The 26,890-nt window shown below is 28.3% G+C and overlaps 1 protein-coding gene across 1 annotated transcript in view; it reads right to left on the bottom strand.

Moving 5' to 3' along the window:
* LOC100214952 (uncharacterized) overlaps window positions 1–26,890 on the bottom strand; it is a 56,997-nt gene that overhangs the window by 6,191 nt on the left and 23,916 nt on the right. Inside the window, exons 6-16 of the mRNA XM_065811274.1 lie at window positions 25,709–26,574; window positions 24,903–25,106; window positions 24,566–24,695; window positions 18,869–19,011; window positions 7,263–7,480; window positions 5,626–5,859; window positions 5,303–5,530; window positions 3,072–3,317; window positions 2,790–2,938; window positions 2,176–2,366; window positions 1,714–1,843 (exon numbers count right to left, since the gene is read on the bottom strand). Coding sequence (XP_065667346.1) covers window positions 1,714–1,843; window positions 2,176–2,366; window positions 2,790–2,938; window positions 3,072–3,317; window positions 5,303–5,530; window positions 5,626–5,859; window positions 7,263–7,480; window positions 18,869–19,011; window positions 24,566–24,695; window positions 24,903–25,106; window positions 25,709–26,574 — 2,739 coding nt within the window. The remainder of the gene's footprint in view (window positions 1–1,713; window positions 1,844–2,175; window positions 2,367–2,789; window positions 2,939–3,071; window positions 3,318–5,302; window positions 5,531–5,625; window positions 5,860–7,262; window positions 7,481–18,868; window positions 19,012–24,565; window positions 24,696–24,902; window positions 25,107–25,708; window positions 26,575–26,890) is intronic.

Genomic DNA, 26,890 nt, shown 5'->3' with positions numbered 1-26,890 from the left:
TGTATATATAGGGGAGAGTGGGGTATTGGCGAACACCTAAGCGGGAATGCGAATTAAAGACACCAGTTATACAAAATTGATCATATTTATTGCTTATCAATTAGTTTAACTACTCAGTCACAAACCCTCAAAAGGAATTTTTAAAAATCTTATTATAAAATAAAAATTTATGCCAGAAATAAAACCATTGGTGTTCGGAATTACCCTGCCTACGTGGGGTAATTCCGAACACATTGGGGGGCAATCACAAGCACTGTTGTGTAATAGCGAATAAAAAGCTAATTGTAATAACTAAGTCTAAAAACTATATTATGCAACAAAAACAAAAAAAAGGAGTGACTTTATTTCCATAGAAGCTACAACAGAGTGTTACTCAAGAAAAAAGTTGCATAAAATTATCAGAAAAATTTAAAATCAAATTATAGTGTACAACATCCGCAGCTTCATTACACTACTGCACGTCTGGAACTGAGCATAGGATCCCTTCTCAGCAGGTAAAAAAAAATTGTCGAATTTATTTTTTTACAATGCTGTTTTGACCATGTTCGGAGTTACCCCGCGTTCGCCATTACCCCACTCTCCCCTATATATATATATAAATGTATATATATACACACACACACACACATATTTGTAGAGCATATTCTTAAAATATGCTCTACAAATAATAAAATAAAAGCATAAAAATCTTAACCAGTATTGATGTTAGCACAAAACTGATTTCATTTTTAACATCAGTGCTGAAAACTACAATAAAAACAATCAAAAAATTTTAATAAACAAAACTACTGTTACATGACATTCTGTTACATAGTAATACTTTTAAATGTAAAAATTACCAAGCACCGATAAACTGAAATTACAAAAAAAACTTTTAAACAATTCAATTGGTGAACAATAGCTGAATATACAGGTTCGTTATAAAATTAGTATAAAACAAAATTAACAAAATTTTAGAGTAGAACTAAGCAATATAATGGTATCATTTTAAACAAATCTAAATAAATTTAACTTCAAAATTTCGAACGTTTTTTTTTTAAAATTTTTTTAAAGAAAAGATTCATGATGGATCAAATGGTTTACCAACTTTGATTAAAAGTTCAAAGTAATTAAATATTAAAATTTCGACTTTTATTTTTTTTATTTTTTCATATCTTTGTATTAGAGACAGCAATAGATAGAGACAGCAATAAAGGCATCAGATAGATGTGGCAAAGCAAGGGCTATTGCTCTTGACATATCAAAAGCTTTTGATAAAATTTGGCATGTTGGTCATATTTATAATGTATATGGACAAATATTTGAGATTATCAAACCATTTCTTTTTAACTCCAGTGTTAAAGTCATCCTCGAAGGCCAACACTCTTCTTCATTTCATGTAACTTCTAGGGTACCTCAAGGTTCTATTCTTGGTCATGTATTGTTTCTTATCTACATTAATGGTCTTCCTAAAAATCTTACATCTGGTTGCTGATGACTCCATACAGGGAGTCATCAGCAACCAGATGTAATTTAAATTACCCTTAAAAGTTTTTAAAAGTTTTATTACCTATGAAAAATGTTTTTAAAAAACAACAAAAAACAACTAGTAAACATCGAATATACACATGTGAAAAAAAAAACTAGTTGTTGTATAAAAGGATTATACATTACAGATTAAAAAAACTTTATTAAATGTCCTTAAGATGTAAACTTGTAAAATTAAAAACATACAGTTTGCTTTAAGACCTTCAACTGATATACAAGGGTCACCGCATACACCTTTCTCTAGATCACACCATGTTAAACATGATAACACTCCTTCTGGTATAACAGATGTCAAGCCACTGCGTAGAGCTTTAATCTAAAAACATTTAAATTTTAACATCTTAAGTTGTAACAAATTCAAAAAAAAATTCAAAAAAGATTCAAAAATGTTTTTTAAATTAAACATTCTTTAAATATTTATTAAAACCAAAGTAATTGAATATCTTTATAAAAAAATTAAAAAGTTGGAAAATGAAAAAATCCTTTTTTATTTTTATTTTTTGTATTTAAAAACTTTACTATAAAGATGGTTGATAAGTCTTTTCTACATTGACACAGATACTTTTGACATAACAATATTATGAAGTTAGTTACAAATTTCCCATATGGAAAAATCAAATTTTTCTCACTACTATTATCTTAACTAACCTGATTTATGTTTTCTAACATACGAGCTTTTCGTACCAAAAGTGAAAATTCTTTTCGATCATTCCATTTCACAATTTTATTTAAACCATTAGGACAAAGCTCAAACTCAACTTGATTGCTTAGGTGAGTAGTGAAGACTTCTTCAATTTTAAGCTCAGAATAAGTGTCTTCGTCAATACTTTCAAGCCAACCTTAAAAAGTGTTTGTAAAAATAGAGCAACAACTTTTTTTACTCTTTAAATATTTTTATTCTTGCAACTTTATTGTTCATATCACCATTAATGTTTCATATAAATTTAAATATAAAACTGCAATTCAAACAACTTTTTTTCAAGTGGCAGTAACAAGCTGGTAGCATACACTGCTGCATACAATGAAATTTTAAGATGATGATTTTTCGTAACTGTTTAAATATCTGCAAAACCTTTTGAATATATGGTACTTTTTAAAAAAAAGTTGTTTTCCAAATAGGTGGTTGCTAAATTAAAGTTTCTTCTATTATAGTTTATTATAGTTTTAATAAAGATTCTTCTTTTAATATACAAAACTATATAACAAAGAAATGTCTATAATTTTCTATTTTATTTTTAAATACAATAACAGCATTTTTTTACCAATATTTCGAACTGCTGCTTCATCTACAGTTGCATAATCTTTTTCCCACGTCACATGCTCACCAACAAGAATTTTCCAAATATAAGGAGCTAGAGTTAAGGGTAATGATTCATCTGTTCGAAAACATGCACCCATTAGTTGTCCAATCCTAAAAATTATTCTTAAATTATTTTTCAACAGTAACAGATAAAAAATCTACCAAACAAATGTCTCTATTTTTTAACCATTTAAAAACAAAAAAAAAACAAAAAAGATGTAAAAACAAATAAAAGCATTTTCACCAATAAAAAAGTGAAAAGTCATCACAAGATGGGTTTAATGTAAAACAATCCAAATGATTTCCTGATCCAGATCTTTGATTTGGTGTCTTTATAAAGTAAGGGAGTGGGGAAATAACTTCTGGATTGGGTGGACAAAGTTCTTCTGAAATTTCTACAAGACTATCTCTAAAACCACCACCTTGATCAATTATGCCTTCTCCAATAAATTTTACTTCCCACCACTGTTCATATGTCTTTTTGTTCCACCTTTATGAAAAAACTTTATCAGTTATCAATTGATCAGTTTAGAAAATTCAAGTAACTTTGAGTGCATTTATAACTAAAATTTATAATTTAAAATTTATAAAAAATACAATTAACTATTAAAAAAAAATTTAAACTAATGATGCGAATCAAATTAAAATTAAAAGAAGGAAAGAGTATAAAGGAAAGAGGTGTATAACCACTACCAAAAAAGCACAAAAAAATAAACATGAATAGAGTCAAGAAGATCTGATGTTTATCATCCTAGGCAGGAAACAATGCAACACCATTTTAGATTTATTTATTATACTTAGCCTATTGTAGATTACTTTATTATATGTAACTATTTTATTATTATTATTTATTATTATTTTTTATTAATTAATTTAATTTATTTTATGCTTACTTTATTATATGTTACTTATATAAAAGTTTGGACTTGTAGGTTAGTTTTAAGACTTGTAGACTTAAGTATAAGTTATTATTTGTTTACATTTTAATTTATTATCTTGTTTCATAGTTTGTTTAATTCATTTACATTTTGTTAATCTTTTTTTTTTTGCATTTATGTTATTTTAGTTACTGAGTTGTTAAAAAGTAGGTTGTTTGAGTAGCTTCAAAGGATTTTTTTTTTATAAGTTGCATTTTTTAGAAGAGAATTGGCAATTTGTATATATATTTTGATATCGTTTGTTTATTTAAATTTAATATAAGTATTAGATGTAGATGCTTTAATTCACCAAACCCTATCTTGTAAATTATCTTTAAATTTATAACTTTATGGTTAAATAAATGTATAAAATGAATATAAAATCTTATAAAGTATCACATTTTAAATTTTATAGTACACACACATATTTTGTGGTATTGTATAATCTATAAGATTTTATATTTATTTATTACATTTATCTAGATATAAAAAACTTGGAAAAGATCAGGGTTAATCTTCTTGTTGGAAGAACACAGAGGGTATAAAAGGTTCACATCAACAGCTCTTTTCTCTAAACCCAGTGCCTCTGCAAAAATTAGAAAGTCTGCAACAAAATTTTTTTTAAATGTAAGCTATTGTTAAACACAAAAATATTAGTAATATTCCATTTCCTTATTCTCTCACATGCACGGTTTTTAGATGCCTCAAATGGGGACAGCAACTTGCAGTATCTCACACCCCTCCCTTAAATAAAATAGGTGCAGAACCATGGAATCATGACAAGAATCCATGTTTTATTAATTGTTAGATAAATATATTTTTTCAGTAATTGAGGAGATTCTCTGAAATAAATGGAGCTTAGGGCAAAGATCTTTGTTGGAATTGAAAGTACACACATTATAGACAACTTTCAATTGGTCTTAAGTGAGGCTTTTAGCAATTTTTTTAGTTTCTGATCTAAAAAATATAGCTCCAAGTAAAAATTTAATTTTTTTATAATAATAATTCAATATTAAATGTATATAAATATATTCAACACTAACAGTATTAAAGAATCAATCATAAAAAAAAACTTAAAACTCTTTTTTAATTTAATACTTATTTAATTCTTTGCTTATATACTTTTGTAAAATTAATTTTATACTTTTGTTATACATTTTGTATTGTTTAGAATTATATCTAAAAATATCATTCAAGAATAATTTATGTTTCTTTTAAAATTTGTTTACCCAATGTTTTTGGGTAATTTGGTAAATTTTTGTAAATTAAAAACTTAAATTTTATATTATTATTCATTATTATTATTATTATATTGTATATATTATGATTATTAAATACTAAAAAAAAAAATTGAAAGTTATTGGCTAAGTAAAAATTTATTACCTTAATAAACTATTTGCAATGTTGAAAAAAATAAACTGGTATATCAAACTTTACAATGTATATTTAATATTTAATATAAGATATAAAAAAAATATAAAATATATAACATTTAAATTCTTTCTGAAATTTAAAAGAAAGACCTAAAAAAATTATAATGCAAAGTGTGCTATCAAACCTGTAATTCAATTGTTTCTGCAGAACACCATAATACAATTGCTTAAAAACTGTGTCACTCTCAGTTTTTCTTTGAGAGAGTGGAATAGATCGATCAATAAAAATAACTGGTATATGCTGAGGAGCTGATCGTTCACTACTGTGAAGCATTTCCTTAACAAATGTTAATCTCTTTTTAGAAAGAGGCAAAAGAAAACGACAACGAGGTAAAATTTTATTGGGAAGATACCTAAAAAAATTTTAAAAATTAAAAATAGTCTTTTTGCATAAAACATTTTTTAAAAACTTAATAATTACCAAAAAAAAAATTAAACAATTACATACCGAAATTTGTTTTTATTCAAAGTAGAAGTAAAGGAATTAGCATTTATTTCAGTTTCTGAATTATTATGACTATATTTGTATCCTTCAGGTTTTGGGACCATTGAATTGGATTGCATTTTTGATATAATTTGATCAGCTTTATGAGCAAATTGAGAGAATTTAGATAAACCACAAACTTGAGAGTGCAAATATCCAATACCTTTTAACTTTAATAAAGACATCTCTTGATGAAGTCTAAAAGAACATTAATCTTCTTATTAAATAGCAAAAAAATTTATGTTTTGAAAAAAGTCAAAAAAAGAAAAAGTAATAACATTTAACTTATTTTACAAAAGTGTCCTAAAATAAAAAGTTTCAAAAATATTTTTTTTTTTACTATTGTTTTGCTAATATTTATGTTTTTGGTTAAAATAGTTTAGCTATTTTAAAAAGTTTGCCTTGCTTCCGTGTTTGTTTATAGGCGAAGGCTAGGAGAAATAAAGTGACTTAAAATTCTGCTGCCTTGGGGCTCTTGGTTAAGTAGAGATAGTGTCTCGATAAAAAAATACTCATTTAGGGCAGATCTTTAATGGATCTGAAAGTAAAGTTTCTTGAACTCTATGATAACTCTCAGAGAGGTTGATTCCATCAATTTAATTTTGAATAACTGAATTGTTTGAAAACTCACTCTCCTTAATCTTTTTCTATTTTATTCTTCCCTCAGGCATTCACTACTTGATTGTGACCATTCACCAATTTATATGGAAAAATTTTAAATAAAACAAGGTAATTTTAAAATTTTTTCTCAAATGCTTTTTTGGCCTTTAAAACTGGAAAACGCACAAGTCTTGTTTTCTATTTATTTACAAACATTCTATTTTAGGTCTTATATAATATTAATTTAAATTTTTTTTAATAGTTAATTGTATTTTTTATAAATTTTAAATTATAAATTACACAACACTTCCTTTACATGTTTATATCTTTTTTTTTAACATTTTTTGTTCGGAGCAATTAACAATGTTAATTGCTCCGCACTCGTTATACACCATAATCTGGCACATAATCACTTGCTATACACCATAATCTGGCACATAATCACTCACTATACACCATAATCTGGCATTAGAACTATATACCTGACATAAAAAAACGTTTTTTAGAAAAGCTTTTTTTAAACTTATAATAAATAAGTTAAAAATATAGCTATAAATAATGTCTTTATTTATTAATAAAAAAAACCTTTGATAATCTTGTTTTAAACTAATTCATAATTTTGTAAAATTTACAAATTACAAATACATATTATTAAATACTAATAAATATTACTAATTACTAATAAATATTACTAACTAATAATATTACTAATTACTGATAAATACTACAAATTACTAATAAATAAAATTAATTACTAATTACAAATAAATATTACTAATTTCTAATAAATAAAATTAATTTCTAATAAATACTAATAACTAATAAAAAATATTACTAAATATTAAAAAATTTAATTTAAAATAGTTTAGAGATTTTAAAACTTTTTAAGACATTTGACTTTTTGGGGCAAGTAAAACTTGAATAACATTTTATAATTATTCTCAAAAATTGTTACTACTGTAAACAAAATAACTATTCTTTACTAAATTAATTATACTTACTTGGTTTCAAGAGACAAGACTTGCTCCAACATTATTAATAACTCATTCTTTTCAAGATTTTGAATTACTCTATCAGCACTAATTTTGTCTCGTTTATCTAGAAGAGCTTGTCGCTGTTGCTTTTTTTCTGCAACTAAATGTTGCGATGATAAAAATTGAGAAGAATCTTCTAGAGAAACTTCTACAAGAAGATGTTGCTGTTCTTCAATTAGTTCAACCTAAAAAGATTTTTCTTAGCTAATAAAAAATGTTTGTGCTGTTTCTTTTGTACACTTTCTTTCAAATACAAGTGTACACACTTGTATTTGAAAAACTTTGCCTCAAAAATTTTTTATATACCAATAAACTTATTTGGTTATTTAATAATAGTTGTAATTGTCTTCAAATAAAATGAAGTTTAGCTAGACTTAATGGAGTCTGGAACTGGAGTCTAGCTAGACTTAATGGAGTCTGGAACTGGAGTCTAGCTAGACTTAATGGAGTCTGGAACTGGAGTCTGGCTAGGGTTAAACAGACAAAAAATTAATTTAATTATATGTAGAGTTTAATTTTTTAACTTGTTTTGTTAATGACCTTATTTATAAAAATTGAGCAAATTTTGAATTTCTCATTAAATTGACAACAAAATCTAATATTATGTGCACTTGTTATTAAACCCATTATTTGGTTAGGTGAATATCCCTGGTTTAAAAATTCTGTTTTGTTAATGACTGTTAATGAAATAATTAAAAAGTTTTATTACTTATAAAAATAATTTTTGAATTTTATTACTTTAAACAGCTCGATTTGTTTTTTCAAAAATTTGTAAAACGCACTAATCTTAAACCACTTAAAAACTTTTACCAATATTAACATGGTATGTGAAAGAAGTTCTTAAAGATATTGCTGGTAAAAATTTAAATAGTTATGAATTCTATGTCACCATCAGAATTTCGAAAAACATTCAATTCGTTTCTGATTCAGATACCCACTTATTATTTCTGAATGACGATAGTAATTATTTCTATAAACAATGTTTTTTTTTTAACGTAAATTAGAGCTTGTTAAACTTTTTTATCAATTAGTCTCAAATACAAAACTTTTTCAAAACCTCAAAGATGGAAGATATAATTATGCTATTTAACGGGCAAGTACAAGCGCAACTTCATTGTTTTCAGATTGCACTTTTTCAATTGCTGGACATGTGGTCAATCAATGGCATGCATAGTAAAACTGTAACCTTAGTAACCTTAAGTGAAAAAGAACAATTCTAAAGTAGTAAAGTAAATTTTTTTTGACTGTTTATAAGAACAACTTTTATAAAAAATATAACTTTTTAACAGGTACCCGGGTACCTGTCTGTTTATTCAACAGGTACCCGGACAGGAATTTTTTTTTTAACAGCCCTACTCAGCCATCAAACTGAAATTTTAAAAATGTTTTTATAAGCATAAAAACGGTTTTGAAAACTGAAATGAAGATAAATACTTTTCAAATGAAGAACTTTGTAAGAAAAGGTCTCAACTTACTACCACCAAGTTTAAATGCAACTATACATGCGTATCTACTATGAAGCCAATTGTTTCTGTTAGTGTGAACAAAAAATGTTTAACAATAGAAAAATATGTTTTAAAATGTTTTCTGTTCAAAAATAATTTTCAAATTATTATTTTATTTTTTGTTCAAAAATATAATTTCTCATATTTTTTCAAAACACTTTCATTTAAATACACCAGAACATTACCAGAGATTGCAACATCAAAACATTACTAGAATTGTAACATCAAAACGTTAACAGAAATTGTAACATCAAAACATTACCAGAGATTGTAATGTTTCAAACATCAAAACATTACAGAGTCAATTAAAAGTTAAGAAAAAAAATACTCATATGATAGCAAAGTTTCTTATTAAAAGCAAACATGTGTTCTTCTGGTAAACCTTTGTTTGTAAAAAATAGGTCAATAATTCTATTTTTTGATAGTAGTTTTTTGGCAGCATTTTCAACTTAATAATAATAATAATTCAAATGCTGTTGAGATAGAGCGCCAGGCAATATCTATGACAGCCAACACAATAGTTGTTGAAAAATTTAGCTGCAACCTGTTTTTCTTGTTCAATATTATCTGCAAGTCAATCAGATTAAGTCTGGATTTAAACTCTTTGACTGATGTAGACTCCACTATCGATTCCGGTAAATTATTCCATCGAAAGACAACCCTGTTTGTAAAGAAGTGTTGTCTACTTAAAGAATTTTTAACAAACTCTGATTTAACACGATGTTTATAACCTCTAATATTGAATGCTGGACCTGGTGTATTGATGGAATGCATTTGTACCTGGACTTTCTTCATATAAATATATTTAAAACCTTTATATAATTTATATTGTTGTATAAGGTCACCCCTTAGTCTTCGAACTTCTAAAGTTGTTAAATCTAATATTTTTAGTCTTTAATTATATTCCAGATGTCTCAATTCTGGTATCAATTTAGTTGCTCTTCTTTGAACTTTTTCAAGTTCTTTGATATCTCTTTTATAATAAGGATTCCAAGTTTGAATCGCAAACTCCAAATGAGGTCTAACATACGTGCAATAAAGCATTTTCATGAGGTACTTATCTTTATACCTAAAAGTATTATTTAATATTGCAAGTATTTTGTTTGCTTTATTGGTAGCATTCTTTACTTGTTTTTCCCATTTCAAATCCTTGGATATATAAATACCTAAATCTTTTCGAGAGTAGATTTTTCAATTTCTTTTAGTTCACCATCATTTTTCATGAAATAAGAATATCTTTTATTACTCGCACCAAAATGAATTATTTTACATTTCTCAAAATTCAAACCCAGTTTCCATTCAACAGACCATTCATCAAGTTTTTTTATGTCATTTTGAAATGATTTTGAATCAACCTCTGTATAAATAGGAGCAATTATTTTAATCTCATCGGCATACAAACAACATTTATTAAAAAATCTGCTTGGTAAATTGTTTATGAATATTAAGAAAAGGAGTGGGCCAAGTACAGAACTCTGTGGTACTCCACTTAACACATCAACCCAATTTACCTTGCATTTTCCCATCACTACTCGTTGTTTCCTATTCAATAAGAATGATTCAATCCATTTAAGAGGCATACCAAAAATACCAGAAGCATAAACCTTAGCATATAATTTTATGTGTGATACTCTGTCGAATGCTTTTTGAAAGTCAGTATAAAAAACGTCAATTGGAATACCGGTTACTAATGTGCTTGTTAAGGTATCAAGAAATTCTAGTAAATGGGTTGCGCAGCTCTTACCTTTCAGAAAGCCATGCTGTTCCTTTGCTAATAGCTTGTTTGTTATTAAATGCTTGATTATATTATCACCAACTATTCTTTCTAATATTTTGCATGGTATTGACATCATAGATACTGGTCTATAATTTGTTTGTTTCAACTTACTCCCTTGTTTCAATATAGACATTATTAGCCTTTTTCTAAATATCAGGTACAGTACCATCATCTGTAGATTTTTAAAATATTAAATAAAGAGGATATGAAACTGATAAACTGCATTATTTTAGAACAAAAGGATGTACTAAATCAACTCTAATTGATTTTGATATATCAAGAGCCTTTAATCTTCTTTCTATATCATTTTGTGTTATCGACAGCTTCTAATATCATGTTTAATTGACAGTTTTCAATATTTTTGTTTCCATCTTTTTCTTCTACATATGTAGAATGGAAATTCTTCAGCAATAGCTATTTGATCAGTGACAATTTTTCCATCTTTGTTCTCGATCGATGTAATTTGGTTTTCTACCGATTTTTTCACATTAATATATGTGTAAAGTAACTTCGGATTTATCTCTCAAATGACTTAATGTTTTCCTTTATTTCGTTTCTGATTTCAATCTTTAAATGGTTATATTGAGTTTTATTTGATTCATGTTCCCAATTTGTTGATTTATTTAAAAGCCATATTTTATTTTTTCACTTAATTTTTGATTTTAGAGCAGAAGTCATCCAAATTTTTTTTTTATTATTAGTTTTTGAGTTTTCAATTACTGGAATATATTCTTGTGATGCGTAATTGTAATGAAACAGAAACAATTCATACTGCTCATTGATTAATTTGTTGTTAAATTCCTTAACCCAATCAACGTTGTCAATATACTTTGAAATTACCTTTATGATACAATTTTATAGGCTTCTTAAGTTAATTAATCAGATTAAATTCTTTTAGTATATACTTGCATTTTAATAAATGATGACCTTGTTTTGCATCACCTAAAGGGAATGAATGAACAATAGAACAGACTTTTTCTTTATCATTAGTGATTAGAAAATCCAAAATATTTTTTGATTCAAAGTTTGCTTTTTGGTAAGTTGGATCTATGAATTTATTAGCTTGAGAATCACTCTCAGTAGGAGAGAATGGGGAATTAATTTCAGACCAATCAATCGTGTTATAGTTAAAATCACCAGTAATAATTAAATCACTAAACATTCTACAATCAATACCCAATTTAGAAGAAATTATCGATTCCAGAATGGTATGGTTATAATCAGTAGAGTTGCTAAAGGTGGTCGATATATACATCCAATTAACTTAAGTAAACCAGTTATCAAACGCGATATTCCTGTTAGATCTATGAATAGTTAAAATATATATAATATAAAGTTAAAAGCTTCAAAGCATAATATTTAGTAACAGCTAATCCTTCCGGCAAGAATCCTGTATATATACTATTTATCATACAACAAAATTTTTCAATGCAAACATGATGAAAATAAGTAATTTAAGTCAAAAACTCTTACGTGATCTCGCATACAGTTTTTAAGTCAAAAATAAATTCACGAAAATATATATTAGGCACTATTTTAAAGTTTTTGCATTAACTACTTTACAGCTAAATTATTCCAAATCCTAGCATATAATGTGAAATCAATGGGGCAAAAAAACAAATTGGGACAAAACTCTTTCCAGGAAGTATACCTTGAAGTCTACCATCTTGAAGTGTAAAAATAAGGTCAAAACACTTTTCACACTGCTTATATATAACAAAAAAATTACATTAAAAACCATATTTAATCAACATAATATTCTTAACAACAAACAGCTAACAACAAAATTTGGTTTTTATCAAAGAAATAGATTAACTAGTTAATAAACTGAATAAGTTAAAATCTCAACCAAAAATAATATTCTTAAAATTGTTTTATCAACAAAGTTTAAATTTGAAAATTTTTTTTTTGACATCTTTACTTCCAACAAGGCTGCAAGCAACCACTAAAAGTTGGAAGTGACTAGAAGAAAAAAGATAAAGTTTATAGGGCAAGATAACGATTGACAGACGACATAAATGATTGCAAATTATATGAATCAGGAAAACAAGATGAAGGAAGTCTAAAGAACTGATGGTTGAGGAAAAAAACTAGACAAAAAAGAATTTTTGGAGAACTTAAGAGCAGTCACAATAAAAGGATGAGACTTAATTGGATGACAAGTAACACGAGAATGGATTTTAGTAGATGGCACAAGAGACACTAGCTCTTTAAAACAGTGCCAATTATAGTATTTATAGAAAAGAGAAACATAAGCAACATTAAAATGATGTAATAATGGTTGGAGGTTGGCTGCAAGAGCAGGTCTAACTATGTTTAAAATGCACTTTTGCAATTTGTCTAAAAGAAAAAGGGCATCATTCAAAGATCTGAACCAGATATGACAACAGTATTCCATACATGGATGGATTTGAGATTTATAAAAATAAAGAATAAAATCCTGTGTAAGAATGTGGCGAGCATGATAAAGAGATGCAACCTTAGCAGATGCTAATTTTGCAATGGATTTGATATATGATTTCCAAGAAAGATCAGAAGAGTTATATCTTAAAGATAAAGGGTAGATGACTCATCGAATACATCACCGTTCATAAGTATAGGTTGATTTAGATTACTGGGATAACGATGAGTTAAAAAAAATTGAGTTTTATCTGAGTTAAAGTCCACCAGCCACTGACAGTCCCATGCTGTAGCAGAAATAAGATCTTTCTCAAGCTCAAATGCCCCCTCTAAGCAATCAGAGAGTGTTGGCTTCTTACCAAGACAAGAAAAAATGATAGTATCATCAACGAACAATGCCAACTTAGATAAGAGAATTTCTGGGAGATCATTGATGTAAATTAAAAAGAGTTTAGGGCCAAGGATAGAATCATGAGGAACCACTGAAGTTGCAGGATACGAAAAAGAGTGTAGTACATTGCGGACAACTTTTATACTATGATTGGAAAGGAAGGATTCAATAATCTTAAAGATGTTACCTGATACACCGTAAGATTAAAGCTTATGGAGAAGACCAGCATGGCAAACTTTATCTAAGGCTTTAGAAATATTGAGAGCAATAGCCTTAGCATCTTTACATCTATCTAATGCATGATAAAACCTATCAGTTATTACTGTTAAAAAATCAGCAGTAGAATGAGAAGATCAAAATCAATAAAGATAATCAGAAAGTTATTAGATTTAGGATGAAAGATTAAGGTTTTTAATTAAAGACTCAAAATTCTTACTTAGGTTAGGAAAAAGACTAATGGGACAGTAGTTAGACAAGTAAGATCGCTCTCCAGAGTTTTTGAAAATAGGGACAACAGATGCCACTTTCCAGCAGGATGGAAAACAAGACTCTGACAAACAATTGTTAAATAGTTTTAAAACTATAGATGACAGTTCTAAAAAACACTTCTGCAAGACTATAACAGGTATGATGTCTGTACCACAAGCTGTAGAAGAGCCTAAGCAGGAAATTACTTTGGATATAGAAGCAGGAGTAATATAAAAGTCAGGCAATTGACTGACCTGTTTGTCAGCTAAATCAGGTAGAACACAATAGTAGAATCATAAGATGATATTGATGAAAAGTTCTTAGCAAACAACTCAGCTTTGACTTTAGGTTAAGTAATGAAAATAAGAGCAATACAAGAGAGGTGGAATAACAGGATTGCCCAAACTATAGACAATGTTAAAGATTCTCCAGAAGTCACGAGAGCCTAATTTCTGACATGAGATACAAGATTTTATGACCTGAGAATAGCAGGCTTTAGTGTTAGACAAAACTATTTTACAGTGAATTCTAATAATAGTAAATAGAGATCTGTTTTTTATAGCATAATTTTGTTGATAGATATAAAAGTAATGGTTTTGATTGGAAATTGCAGCAGCACAATGAAAGGAAAACCATAAAGAAAAGGGTGACTTGACTTGGAAATGTTGAGAGGGAATAAAAGATTCCATGCTAGCCTGAATCCAAGAAGTTATGTAGAAAGCACATTTGTCAGCAGGAAGACGAAAGATTTTTACCCAAGGGCCATCACAAAGAAAATCACAGAGAGAGTCTCAGTCTGCTTGAAGGTAGTTAAAAGAGTTACAATGATAGGGGGACTCTGAAGATGAAGAAGAATGAGATAATAGTTTTAGAGAGATCAAACTGTAATCAGAAGCACCTAAAGATAAATGTAGAGAAACTGAACACTGACTAGGATTAGAAACAAGACATAAGTGGAGTAGAGAAGGTAAATGATTTGGATTGTCTGTAAAGTGAGTTGGAAATTTGACTATTTGAGTTAGAGATTGAGAAAGGCAAAAGTTGTGTGCCTTAATGCCTGCAAAGTCACTGACACTAGAGGCAAGCAATCCAATGTGATGAGCATTAAAGTCACCAACAACAACAATATTGGCTGAAGGATAAGGAGAAAGGGCTTGGTTGATTTGATCAGAAATTATATCGAAGAGAGTGCAGTCTTGAGATGAAGGAGAGCGATATAGAACAAATAGAAAGATAATGGAATGGTGCTAAAAAAAAGTACATAAAATAATCTGTGGATTCAAACATAGTTTCCGACAAATCTACTTACAAATGTAAATGCCCAGGCCAAGCATGTGACTATTAGAGTCTTTATGAATTAAAGGAAGATAACTATTAACACTAAGATCACAAGATGAGATAGCTGAACTCAAATTAGTCTCACAAAGAACAAGTAGGTCTGCTGAACTTTACAAGAGATAAGACTCAACAGAAAAAAAGTTACTTCGAAGACCACAAATAAGAGTAAATGATAGATTTAGAGAACTTGGCAATGACAATGGTTTTTTGTGTTTTATAGTTTTTGATGCCTCAGAACCATAAAATTTTATAATTATAAATTTTGAAATTAGAAACAATTATTAAAAAATGATTTTTACACAATAGTTTTAGGTATATATATTTTTTAATAATGAGTAATTGCTAATAATCAATAATAATAATGTTGATTATTAAATAACTGTCGAATGTGTAAATTGATAGCTCATAAAAACAACTTTTTGCTTTTTTACTGAAATTTTTAAATTACACACAGTTAACACCAACAACAGAAAGTGAAGTTGCTGTCTGAGTAAAGATGAACTATTATTTAAATCACAAGTGTCAAGTGTAGGCAGCTATAAGATTTTCTCACTTAAATCACATAAATCACTTTTCCTTAACTGAAATCACCCTACAACTCAGGTACAGCAATTTTAATTTCCGAAAAATTTCCTGGATGTTACGAGCCAGGACAGTGTAAATAAAGGAGAGAAGAAAGGAGCACATTAACATGGTAATTGAGTGAAAAGCACAAATCAGGACAATCTAAAAAGCTTCCATAATGAAGGTTTACCCTCTTCATAAATAAAATTTATATATTTATTTATAAAGAAGACCAATTTTTTTTAAAAAGAATTTGGAAAAATTTAAAAAAAAATAGATCAAGCAGTAAAAAAAAAAAATACTTACAAAAAAAATTTCACTTTTCAAACACAAACAAGTTCTAGTAAACAAAAAACTTTCCTTTTAAAATTTAATTATCATAAAAACTGTCTGAAAAATGAACCCACCATACACTACCCTCATACCCCACCTTCATACACCACCCTCATGCACCTTTGAATGAAGTATAAAAACCATACATCAATTTTGCGCATTTATTCAAAACTCTTAACTATCTTAAGTCAACTGATCTTTGGGTTCTCAAATGAAATCTTTATCAAGGTTTTGTCTCAAACGTTTGCAGTTCATTTGCAGAATGTCTGAATAAAGGAGTAAAAATATTCTTTTGTCAAAGTTTGGTATTCACTCTTATAAAAAAAAAAATTCAAATTGTACCAAAAAGCAGTAAAACATCTGAATTAATCAAAAAAATTGTTAAAGAACATTCTGGCAAAGGTTGAGAGCTGTCTAATTTTCAATGACAAAGCTTATGTCAAATTAAATAAAAACAAATTTTATGCTGGTGCAATAAATATAAATGTAACTAAATAAGTTCGAAAAGAAATTATTTGGCAATTGTTCGGTAGCAGTGGCAAAAATGCAATCAACTTGTAATTTCAAAGATAATAAACACCAACCTTTACAAGAACTAGAAACAATGTAATAAAGACAGCACTGTGCAAAACTTGAAGCCAAAAGTTTGTTCAAGAAAAAAAAATATAGCAATTTAGAATATGATTACTTTTTTTTGATTGCTTGCTTTTTTGCTAACCTATATTCTTTAAGTAGACCAAATTTTTATATTATACAATATTATATATTTTTATATTATATATTTTTATATTACATATTTTTATATTCTTATTCTTATGAAAATCTAAAGATTTTATCTTAAAGATTATAAAACTATTTCATAAAAAGATTTCTTTTATAAAAATTTAAAGATTTTTTTTTTTTACATCTTCACTTCCAACAAGGCTGCAAGCAACCACTATTAGAGTTGCAAGTTACTGGAAGAAAAAAGATGAACTTTGTAGAGTAAGATAACGATTGACAGATGACATAAAAGATTTCAAATTATATGAATCAGGAAAGCAAAATGTAGGAGACGGATTCCAAAGAACTGTATTCGATTAAAAAAACTAGACAAATAAGAGTTTTTGGAGCACTTACAAACAGTCACAGAAAAAGGATGAGACTTAATTGAATGATGAGTAACACAAGAATGAATTTTAGTAGATGGCACAAGAGGCGCTAGCTCCTTAGAGCAGTGCCCATTATAATATCTATAAAAAGAGAAAGAGAAACAACATTACGACGATGTGATAATGGTTGGAGGTTTGCTGCAAGAACAGGTCCAACTATGCTTACAATTCATTTTTGCACCTTGTTTAAAAGAAAAATCATTCAAAGACCCACCCCAGATAGAGCAACAGTATTCCATACAAGGATGGATTTGAGATTTGTAGAGACAAAGAATAGAGTCCGGAGTAAGAGAGTGGCAAGCACAAAACAGAGAAGAACCTGAGCAGATGCTACTTTTGCTATGGATTTGATATATGGTTTTCAGGAAAGATTGGAAGTAAGAGTTTATCCTAGAAGATGAAGGGTAGATGACTCATCGAGTGCATTACCGTTCATAAATTTAGAAAGATCTAAATTATTGCGATAACGATTGGCTGAAAAAATTTGAGTTTTATCTAAATTAAAGTTTACCAGCCACTGTGAGCCCCATGCTGTAGCAGAAGTGAAATTCTTTTCAAGCTCAGATGCCCCCTCTGAGCAATCAGAGTGTTGGCTTCTTATCATGACAAGAATAAATGGTAGTGTCATCAGTGAACAATGCCACCTTAGATGTGAGAATATCTGAAAGCTCGTTAATTTAAATTAAAAAGAGTATAGGGCCAAGGATAGAACCATGAGGAACCCCTGAAGTTACAGGATATGAAGAAGAGTTTTATTAATATTAATATTAAATGTTAATTCACCTCCTCAAAGCCAACAGTCAAGGAGACTATTTTAGTTGTGGCTACAAACCTCATCCTAACTCCGAAACATGAACCTTGGCAAACAAGGTCGTTGCGCTACAAACCTGTTGATACAAACCTCGTCTTAACTCCAAAACATGAACCTCCTCTTGACTCCAAAACATGAACTCGATGAGTCATCTACTCTTTATCTTCTAGGATTAACTCTTACTTCCAATCTTTCTTGGAAACCATATATCAAATCAGTTGCAAAATTAGCATCTGTTAAGGTTGCATCTCTTTATCGAGCTCGTCACTTTCTTACTTCGGATTCTATTCTCAATCTCTATAAATCTCAAATCTGGCCTTGTATGGAACAATGTTACCATATCTGGGGCGGTTCTTCTAATGATGCCCTTTCTCTTTTAGACAAGGTGCAAAAACGCATTGTAAACATAGTTGGACCTGCTCTTGCAGCCAACCTCCGACCATTATCACATCGTCGTAGTGTTGCTTCTCTTTCTCTTTTCTACAAATACTATAATGGGCACTGCTCTAAAGAGCTAGCGTCTCTTGTGCAATCTACTAAAATTCATTCTTGTGTTACTTGTCATTCAATTGAGTGTCATCCTTTTTCTGTGACTGTTCCTAAGTGCTCCAAAAACGCTAATTCATCTAGTTTTTTTCCTCGAACATCAGTTCTTTGGAATTCGCTTCCTTCATCTTGCTTTCCTGATATATATATATATTAAACATTTTGTTTGTATCAACTGAAATAAGAACAAAATGAATGTGTATAAAATATAAGTACAAAATCAATGAGGAATAAAATATAGGCACAAAAATTATTTCATAGATGTATAAATTTATAAAATAAAAAAAACCTGTTGATTTAGAAGTTTGATCTGTTCTTTGTATTGTTCATCAATATTATTAATAAGTTCAATTTTCTTTTTTAAAATTGCCTCCTGTTGCTTTACATATTCAATTTCAGAAGTCATCATCATAGAAATCTCATTAAATAAGTCTGAAAAATATAAAATTTTCAAAACTTATATCATTAATACCCTAAACCCCTCCTCCTTCCTTCAACAGAAAACTTATCATCTTAAATTTTTAAAAGTTGTTTAAGTTGTTTAAGTTTTTAAAAGTTGTTAAGCTTTCTGAATTTTTTGTTTTTTATTCAATAGGAAATTTTCATTTTATATCATTTATATTCCAGGAATTACTCTGAAATACTACTGCTTTTAAACCTACAAAAGGTTTTAATAAAACAAATATAATAATATTGTTATAAGATTATTTTCACGAATTATTTCGGGCTAATACAGTATGAAACCTAAAATATGTGGCTGCCCGAGTTATCTCGGGTTCGGTCTTTTTGGACCATGTAGCATGACCCAAGATATCTTGGGCCTGGTCTTTAAGGGGTTAATAAGCTTATAGTAACAAGTAACTATAAACTTAAGTGACATCACTTAAGTGACATAAATGTCACTTAAGTGATGTCACTTAAGTTTATAGTTACTTTAAGGAATTAACATAAAAGAAATCAAGGTAAATTAAAAGGTAAATTTAAATTTGATTAAAAGTAAGTTGAAAATCATTTTTAATATTATTAATAATAATAAAATTATAAATTAACTATTCATTAATGCACAGTTAGTTATATATTGTTTACTTAGAAGTCCTCCTGCTCTGTTAGTCATTCAGCCTAGTCCTATATAAACCCATCCAACAAGTCAATGACTTGACACAAACGCTAGATGAAATATATATTCATATATTCTTTAAGTGTTTTTCACTAACTTAAACTTTAGAATTAAAAATTTTTATAAAAAATGTTTTTTTATAAGAATTTTTAATATTATTCTTAAGTATAAATTAGTGAATTGAACTTGCAATAGTTGACAAAAGCTATTAACTATTAAAAAACACTTAAAAAATATTTAAATATAAAGTTCTAGTGTGTGTGTGTATGTGTCAGGGCTGATGAGAGTTTTCATGATGCCCTGGGCATAGCAGCAATTAAGTGCCCTTTTAAGCATGCATATTTTTAAATTAAACACATGTACAATTATACAAGTTAATGAGCCTGTTTTTATTTTTAACAGTTATTTTACATCCATATTTTCATGAAACCCATTTGGATTAAATATCACTTATGCAACACATTTAACATTCACTGATTAGGATTATAAGATTCTTTGAAATGAATACAACACTCATTTCTGCCTTTTTTTTACTAGAAAAAATTATTATTATTATATCATCTTATGACAGAGTTGTATTTAGTTAATTTTCAACATGTATGTCCAATAGACTCTACTGTTCTATAGTGGCAGTCATTTTTGCAAAACAATTTTAGTTTGCTTCAGGTTGTTCACCTACTGTGACAGGGGTTGGCATTGTGTTAAAAAAATCAAACTAGAATGCATATGGGTTGGAAAATAGGCTATTGACTCTTTGAAATACAGTTGGTTATTTAAGTTGCTTATAAATGTTTGTAAACTTAATAGTTTACTATAAAAATGTTACATAATCACAATCTTAATTTATTAAAAATAGTAAAAAATTTTCTGATAAAAAAATAATTTGTTGGAAGGTGTAAAGGTGGAAAATAAGGTGGAAAATAAAATTTGTGGGAATTTCTTACATAATTACATCTGCTGTATTTTTAGTTTTAGCTATGCCAAAAAAATCTGAGGTACAGAAGTTCTTTAGAAAAAACAAAAAAAAATTGGTGAAGCCACATGTGGTAACTGTAACACGAACAAAGGATGGACTCTGATGATAAAGAAGAATGAGATAATAGTTTTAGAGAGATCAGATAGTAAGTGTAAAACAAACATAGGATGGACTCTGATGATGAAGAAGAATGAGATAATAGTTAATTAACTAATGGACATTTTTGTTATCTAAACGTAATAGCTCATGTGCTTGGAATAGACCCAAATACAATTGAATGCTATGTTCTGGGTTTGACGGATATAATTATGCAGGCAAATGCAGAAACATTTAAACATTTGGTTGAAGCTGAATTGGCAGACTTTTCTGAGTTTGCCAATCAGCTTCAACCAACCTGAAAAATGATGCTACTGTGTCAACTAGCAATACAGCATCATTGTTAGTTGATACAGTAACATCATTTTCAGCTTGAGCTGCATTTAGTCAAGATGGATTGTTTTTATATACCAAAAAATTATATTCCCTTTAAAATTTTTGACAGTATTGGAGATTTGGTTGATGATGACTTGGAAGAACAAATAGAAGAAGATTCTACAGAAGATCTGATTGAAGTACTCTGATTGCAATTTAGATTTTGAAAATAACAGAAAATGATTATACTATGATATCGAATACTGACTTTGGTCAAAAAAATCACCAATTTAATAAATGTTAAAAGAATGTTTAAAAAATCAGTTACAAAGCTTACAAAGTTACTCTATTTAGTAACAAAATATAACTAAAATAATGGGGAAAAAGCTCAAGTTAAAATTAGACATAAAAACTTGATGGAATTCCTTAAGTGTAATGATTCAACAATTTGTAATTCTATTTAAATTTATTAATAAATCCTTAATGGAGTTGAATTTTGTTCCTATTTCAGAAAATGATATTTTTGTGCTACAAAACCTTGGTGATGTTTTTACACCAGTTGAAACTGCTGTTACTGAATTGAGTAAAATTGATAAGAATCTCATAACAGCTGAAGAAGTTTACAAATTTTTGTTTAAAAGCTGCAACCAATGCTAACTTGTATAACCAAAAAACTGATACATGCTATCAAAAAAAGGATGGATGAAAGGCGACATCCATTTTAATGACTCTGATAATTTATCTACAGAGTGGAAATATACCAAGTTGCTAGAAGATTTTAGATATTCCTTAAAAAATGCGGCAATTAATTCGCTGTTAAAATTATAAACAAATACATCCAAAAATGTTTATAGATGAGCATTTTAATATTAATAATGATGATAACTTTTCATCATCTGATGCAGATGATTTAACAAAAATAACATCACAAGTTGGATCACAAAAAAGAACTTTAAAATGCAAAAAGCTCTACTTCAGATTCATAAAATGCACAAAATCATTGCCAAATTGATAAGTATATAAAAAATTGAAGGAAGAATTTCATCAATTAGATGCTTTCAGAAAACCATCAGCAACCCTGGATATTTTAGATCAAGCTTTAACAAAAATTTGCCCAGCCTCTAAAACAATTAAAACAAAAAGAAGAACAAGTTTAAATTTTGAAACATTCAACTCACTTTTATTTTTAAAATATATATTTTTTTGAAAAACAGTATTTATAGACATTTTGTATCACGCTTTAACAACAGTTTGCCCAACCTCAACAGATTCTGAAAGAGTATTCTTAGCAGCAGGTTTAATTTTTTTTTCCCCTTTACTTCCAACAAGGCTGCAAGCAACCACTATTAGAGTTGGGAGTTACTGAAATAGAAAAGATGAGGTTTATATAGCAAGATAATGACTGACAGACGACTTAAAAAATTGCAAATTATATGAATCAGGAGAACAAGAAAATGGAAGCAAACTCCAAAGAACTGATGTTCGAAGAAAAAAACTAGACAAATAAGAATTTTTTAGGAACACTTAGGAACAGTCGCAGAAAAAGGATTTTAGTAGATGGCACAAGAGACGCTAGCTCTTTAGAGCAGTGTCCATTGTAATATTTATAGAAAAGAGAAAGAGAAGCAACATTACGACGATGTGATAATGGTTGAAGGCTGCAAGAGTAGGTCCAACTATGCTTACAATGAAACCTTAGCAGATGCTACTTTTGCTATGGATTTGATATATGGTTTCCAGGAAAGATCGGAAGTAAGAGTTAATCCTAGAAGACGAAGGATAGATGATTCATCGAGTACATTACCGCTTATAAATATAGGAAGATCTAGATTGTTGCGATAACAATTAGCTGAAAAAAATTGAGTTTTATCTGAATTAAAGTTCACCATCCCTGTGAGCACCCTTTTCAAGCTCAAATGCCCCCTCCAAGCAATTAGAGAGTGTTGGCTTCTTATCAAGACAAGAATAAATGGTAGTATCATCAGCAAACAATTCCACCTTAGATATCAGAATATCTGGAAGATTGTTAATGTCAATTAAAACTAATATGCAGTCTTCTCCGTTTAGCCAGCGCTTTAGCGCTCAAGTCTTTTTGCAATTGGCCACACATCTGCAAAAACTTTGGTAAGGGCATAAAAAAGCGCTTGCCAAAAAAATAAAAGCGTTTTGTTTTAAATTGCAACAAAAATACTATGATTGTTAAGGAAGGATTCAATAATCTTAAAGATGTTACCTGATACATTGTAAGAAGAATGTAAGGAAAATAAAAAAATTATTTTATTTAGTATTTATTAAAAGCATCTTTTTTGCTATTTTAATTTTAATTTAAGTAGCGGAAAAAATATAAATTTTTTAAATTGCGCTGGCTAACTTAAAAAAGACCATCCTGTCAGCCCTTTTTTGTGCGCTGGCATTAAATTTCAAACGGACAAGACAGAGTATAGGGCCAAGGATAGAACCTTGAGAAACCCCTGAAGTTACAGGGTATGAAGAACAGTGCTGTCCATCGAGAACAACTTTTATACTATGATTGTTAAGGAAGGATTCAATAATCTTAAAGATTTTACCTGATACCTGATGATTGTTCAATATTCTAATAATTTAAAAGCTCAAGTAGTTGGTTCTTAATCTTTCAACCAGATGAATGAGAATCTTAGAGAAACAGTTTTCACAATCCTAACTTTAAACTGAATTTGTTGAATGAAATGACAAAGCACAACATTAAAGATATTCACTTCAAGCTTATGTTCAGAGAAATTGAAAAAAAAATATGCTCTTCCATATTCATTGCAATTTTGTAATCGTCATTTGCTTTGCTTAGTTTTTTAGCGGCAATCTGAACGAATGTTTTTTTCCATAGCTGGAGAGCTCTCACAACAAAATAACTTCTAGAGACACCTAAGCATTTGATTGCCAAACCAAGCTACTGCTTCTACTTGTACTTTGATTTTAAGATTGTTGAATATTAGTACTCCAAGGTCTTGCTCAATTCATGGGACAAAATTAAAATTCATTGCTTAATTCATGGGACAAGATTGCGTTATTAATTAGTTTTTGATTTTTTTTTTTTTTTTCAGAATAATCTTAAAAGTATTTTTGAGATGTTTTTCTGAAGTAAGCTGAAAAATTTATCTTTAACAATAAAATGAATTGTTTGGATAAAATCTAGAGTTCATTTTCTAAAGTGAAATTCAACATGTTTGATATTTAATTGATATTTGTGCAATGAAATGAATGAGCGCATAAATTGGCTGACTTAAATAAGGAGAACATGTAAAGATTGTACATAAATGTTGGTAATGAGACTAACCCAATCCAAGTCAATACTTGTTCAGTCCGCACATGTCCTCCTTATTCAAGTCAGTCAATGAATGCACACTTATTCAGGGTATTAGCCAACCCAATGGCACCGCGTGATACAACAAGTTCATCAAAAAAAGTTAATTTAAAGAAGAAAAAAAAATTAAAACTTATAAAAATACCTTTCTCTTCATCTGTACATGCTTTTTCATGTAATAATTTCTCTGAAACTTCATCATTTTTGTTTATCTGTGTTTTACTAACGACTAATTTAAATGAATCTTCGCTGAATGATGCTAAAGGAAATTTCTCCTAGGATAAAAGATTCACTAAATATTTAAGCACATTTTGCTTGAATTTATTTTTAACTAGAAAAAATTACTATTGCTTTTTTTAAAAAAAACCAAAACATAAAAAATAAATATAAATATGGTTTTATAAATATTAAAATATTTAATTTTATATGCATACTTTATAGCATTAAAAAGTTTATCACAATGACTACATCAAATTGCTCACCTCATATTGAATATGAAACTGATCACGCTTTAATGATGGCCCAACAAGAATGTCAAGAACAGAGTCAATTACAGTCACAACTCTTATCAAAGATATGCTTCTGTAAATTAGCAGTGTCGCATTTACATTTGAAAGAAGTGGATATTTGATAAAATTATTTTTTTCAAATATGTCTGACCTAAATACTTTAGGTAAATTTTCTTTCTATAACAAAAATCATTATTTATTTCAAAAACAGAAAATTAATATGTTTAAGTATGAAATAGAAAATCTTTTATTATACATTTTAAATTATCTCTCGATGATTATATGTACATTAAAAAAATTGTGTTAAAAACATAGTAGGATTAAAATTTTCTATGAAAAAAGAGTTCTAATAAGATGCATTAACATAAAAAAACTATTTAAAAACTAAGTGGGACATCTGGGACAACCAGACATGGTCAAAAATGTGATATTATGTTTGATTAGTCACATCCCAAAACTCTTACATTTAAATTAGAGTATGAAGAAAGTAAAGTGAGAAATAATTAGAAAGATAAGTGAGAAAGATAAGAAAGATAAGTTAGACAGTTAAAGTATAGAATATAGTTAAAAATATTAATTGGAAATTATTTGAAGTTTGTTTGGGTAACTTAAAGCTACTTCCAAATACATTAAAAAATAATCAATCAATACATTAAAAAATAAATATAATTTGTATAAATTAATTCCAAATACATTAAAAAATAGAAAAATTTTTAAAATGATAATAACAAAACTAATTATGTAAAATTACAAAAAAAATTGTTTCAAAAAGTACATACCAACATGAGACTTTCACTCTCTTTCTTATTCTCAACTAAAAATGATATTAGCTCCAAATCATGTAAATGTGACCATTCACAATAAGAAACTTTTGAAAGGTATGTAGAAATTTCCTTATCTTCATCAATGTTAATATACTTGTTGGTTTTATTTTGTTTTAATAGAGTTTTTTCTTTATCCGGGCTACTTTGCATAACATTGTTATAAACATTGACATCATTACAGATACATGTTAAAATATCATTTAAAGTTTTTTTAATTTCAGCAATCAGTATATTATCACTATTTTTACCATTTATTTCATCAGATATTTTGTCATAATTTATTTCATTAGATATTTTTTCATAACTTATTTCAGAAAGTAAAGTTTTATCTTTTTTTTCAGCAGGTATTTTATTATTTATAGCAATTTTATCAGTAATATTTTTATGTAAAGATAGAGCAAAGTGTTTTGGCTTTTGGGGTAAATTTTTGAACTTAGAAGTTTCGTTAATAACTGCTTTATGTTGGAAACATCTATCTCTTCGATCAGGACTTGTTGAGCACACTGAATAATAATGGTCAACTACATTTTCCCAAAGTTTATTGGAATACAAGTGATTCCAGATATCTATTGTATTATAAGATTGTTTCTGATCATTCAAATCAGTGTAATTTGAATTTTTAGCCTCAGGCTTAAAGGTTTTAAACAATTGGGGATTTTCTACAGTGGTTGATAGATGATTCTTAAATGAACCTTTGCTTGATTGTTCTAACTGATTGTTAGTAAAATGACTTTTTTTTAAATAATTGTAATCATTTATTTGATTTAAATTTGGTAAGTAACAAAATGGCTGTGGTATGGAGCAATCTCTTTCTAACGAATCTAAAAAAATATATCAACATTTTTTATTGGTTACTGTTACTATTGGTTACTGTTACTATTAGGGTGTGAAGTAATTCATTTTTTTGGTAAAACAAAACTATTTTCTATAAAAATATTGTCAAAAAATGTTATAAATTTTATAATAAAAGTATCATCTTTAGCCACTACCTTATCTCTATCATTTCCCATCTTTCTAACAGCTTTTTGCTATTCTGTAGCAAAAAGATGAGAGTCCAGAATTAAAGAGAGAGTTCTAGATAACACTTTATTTTTTTGAGAGAACACCTTTTTATGACTGTGACAGGAAATTTGTCTG

The sequence above is a fragment of the Hydra vulgaris genome, chromosome 12 (genome assembly GCF_038396675.1).
Source record: "Hydra vulgaris chromosome 12, alternate assembly HydraT2T_AEP".
NCBI classification, from domain to species: Eukaryota; Metazoa; Cnidaria; class Hydrozoa; order Anthoathecata; family Hydridae; genus Hydra; species Hydra vulgaris.
This window is presented reverse-complemented; position numbering and strand designations above follow the sequence as displayed.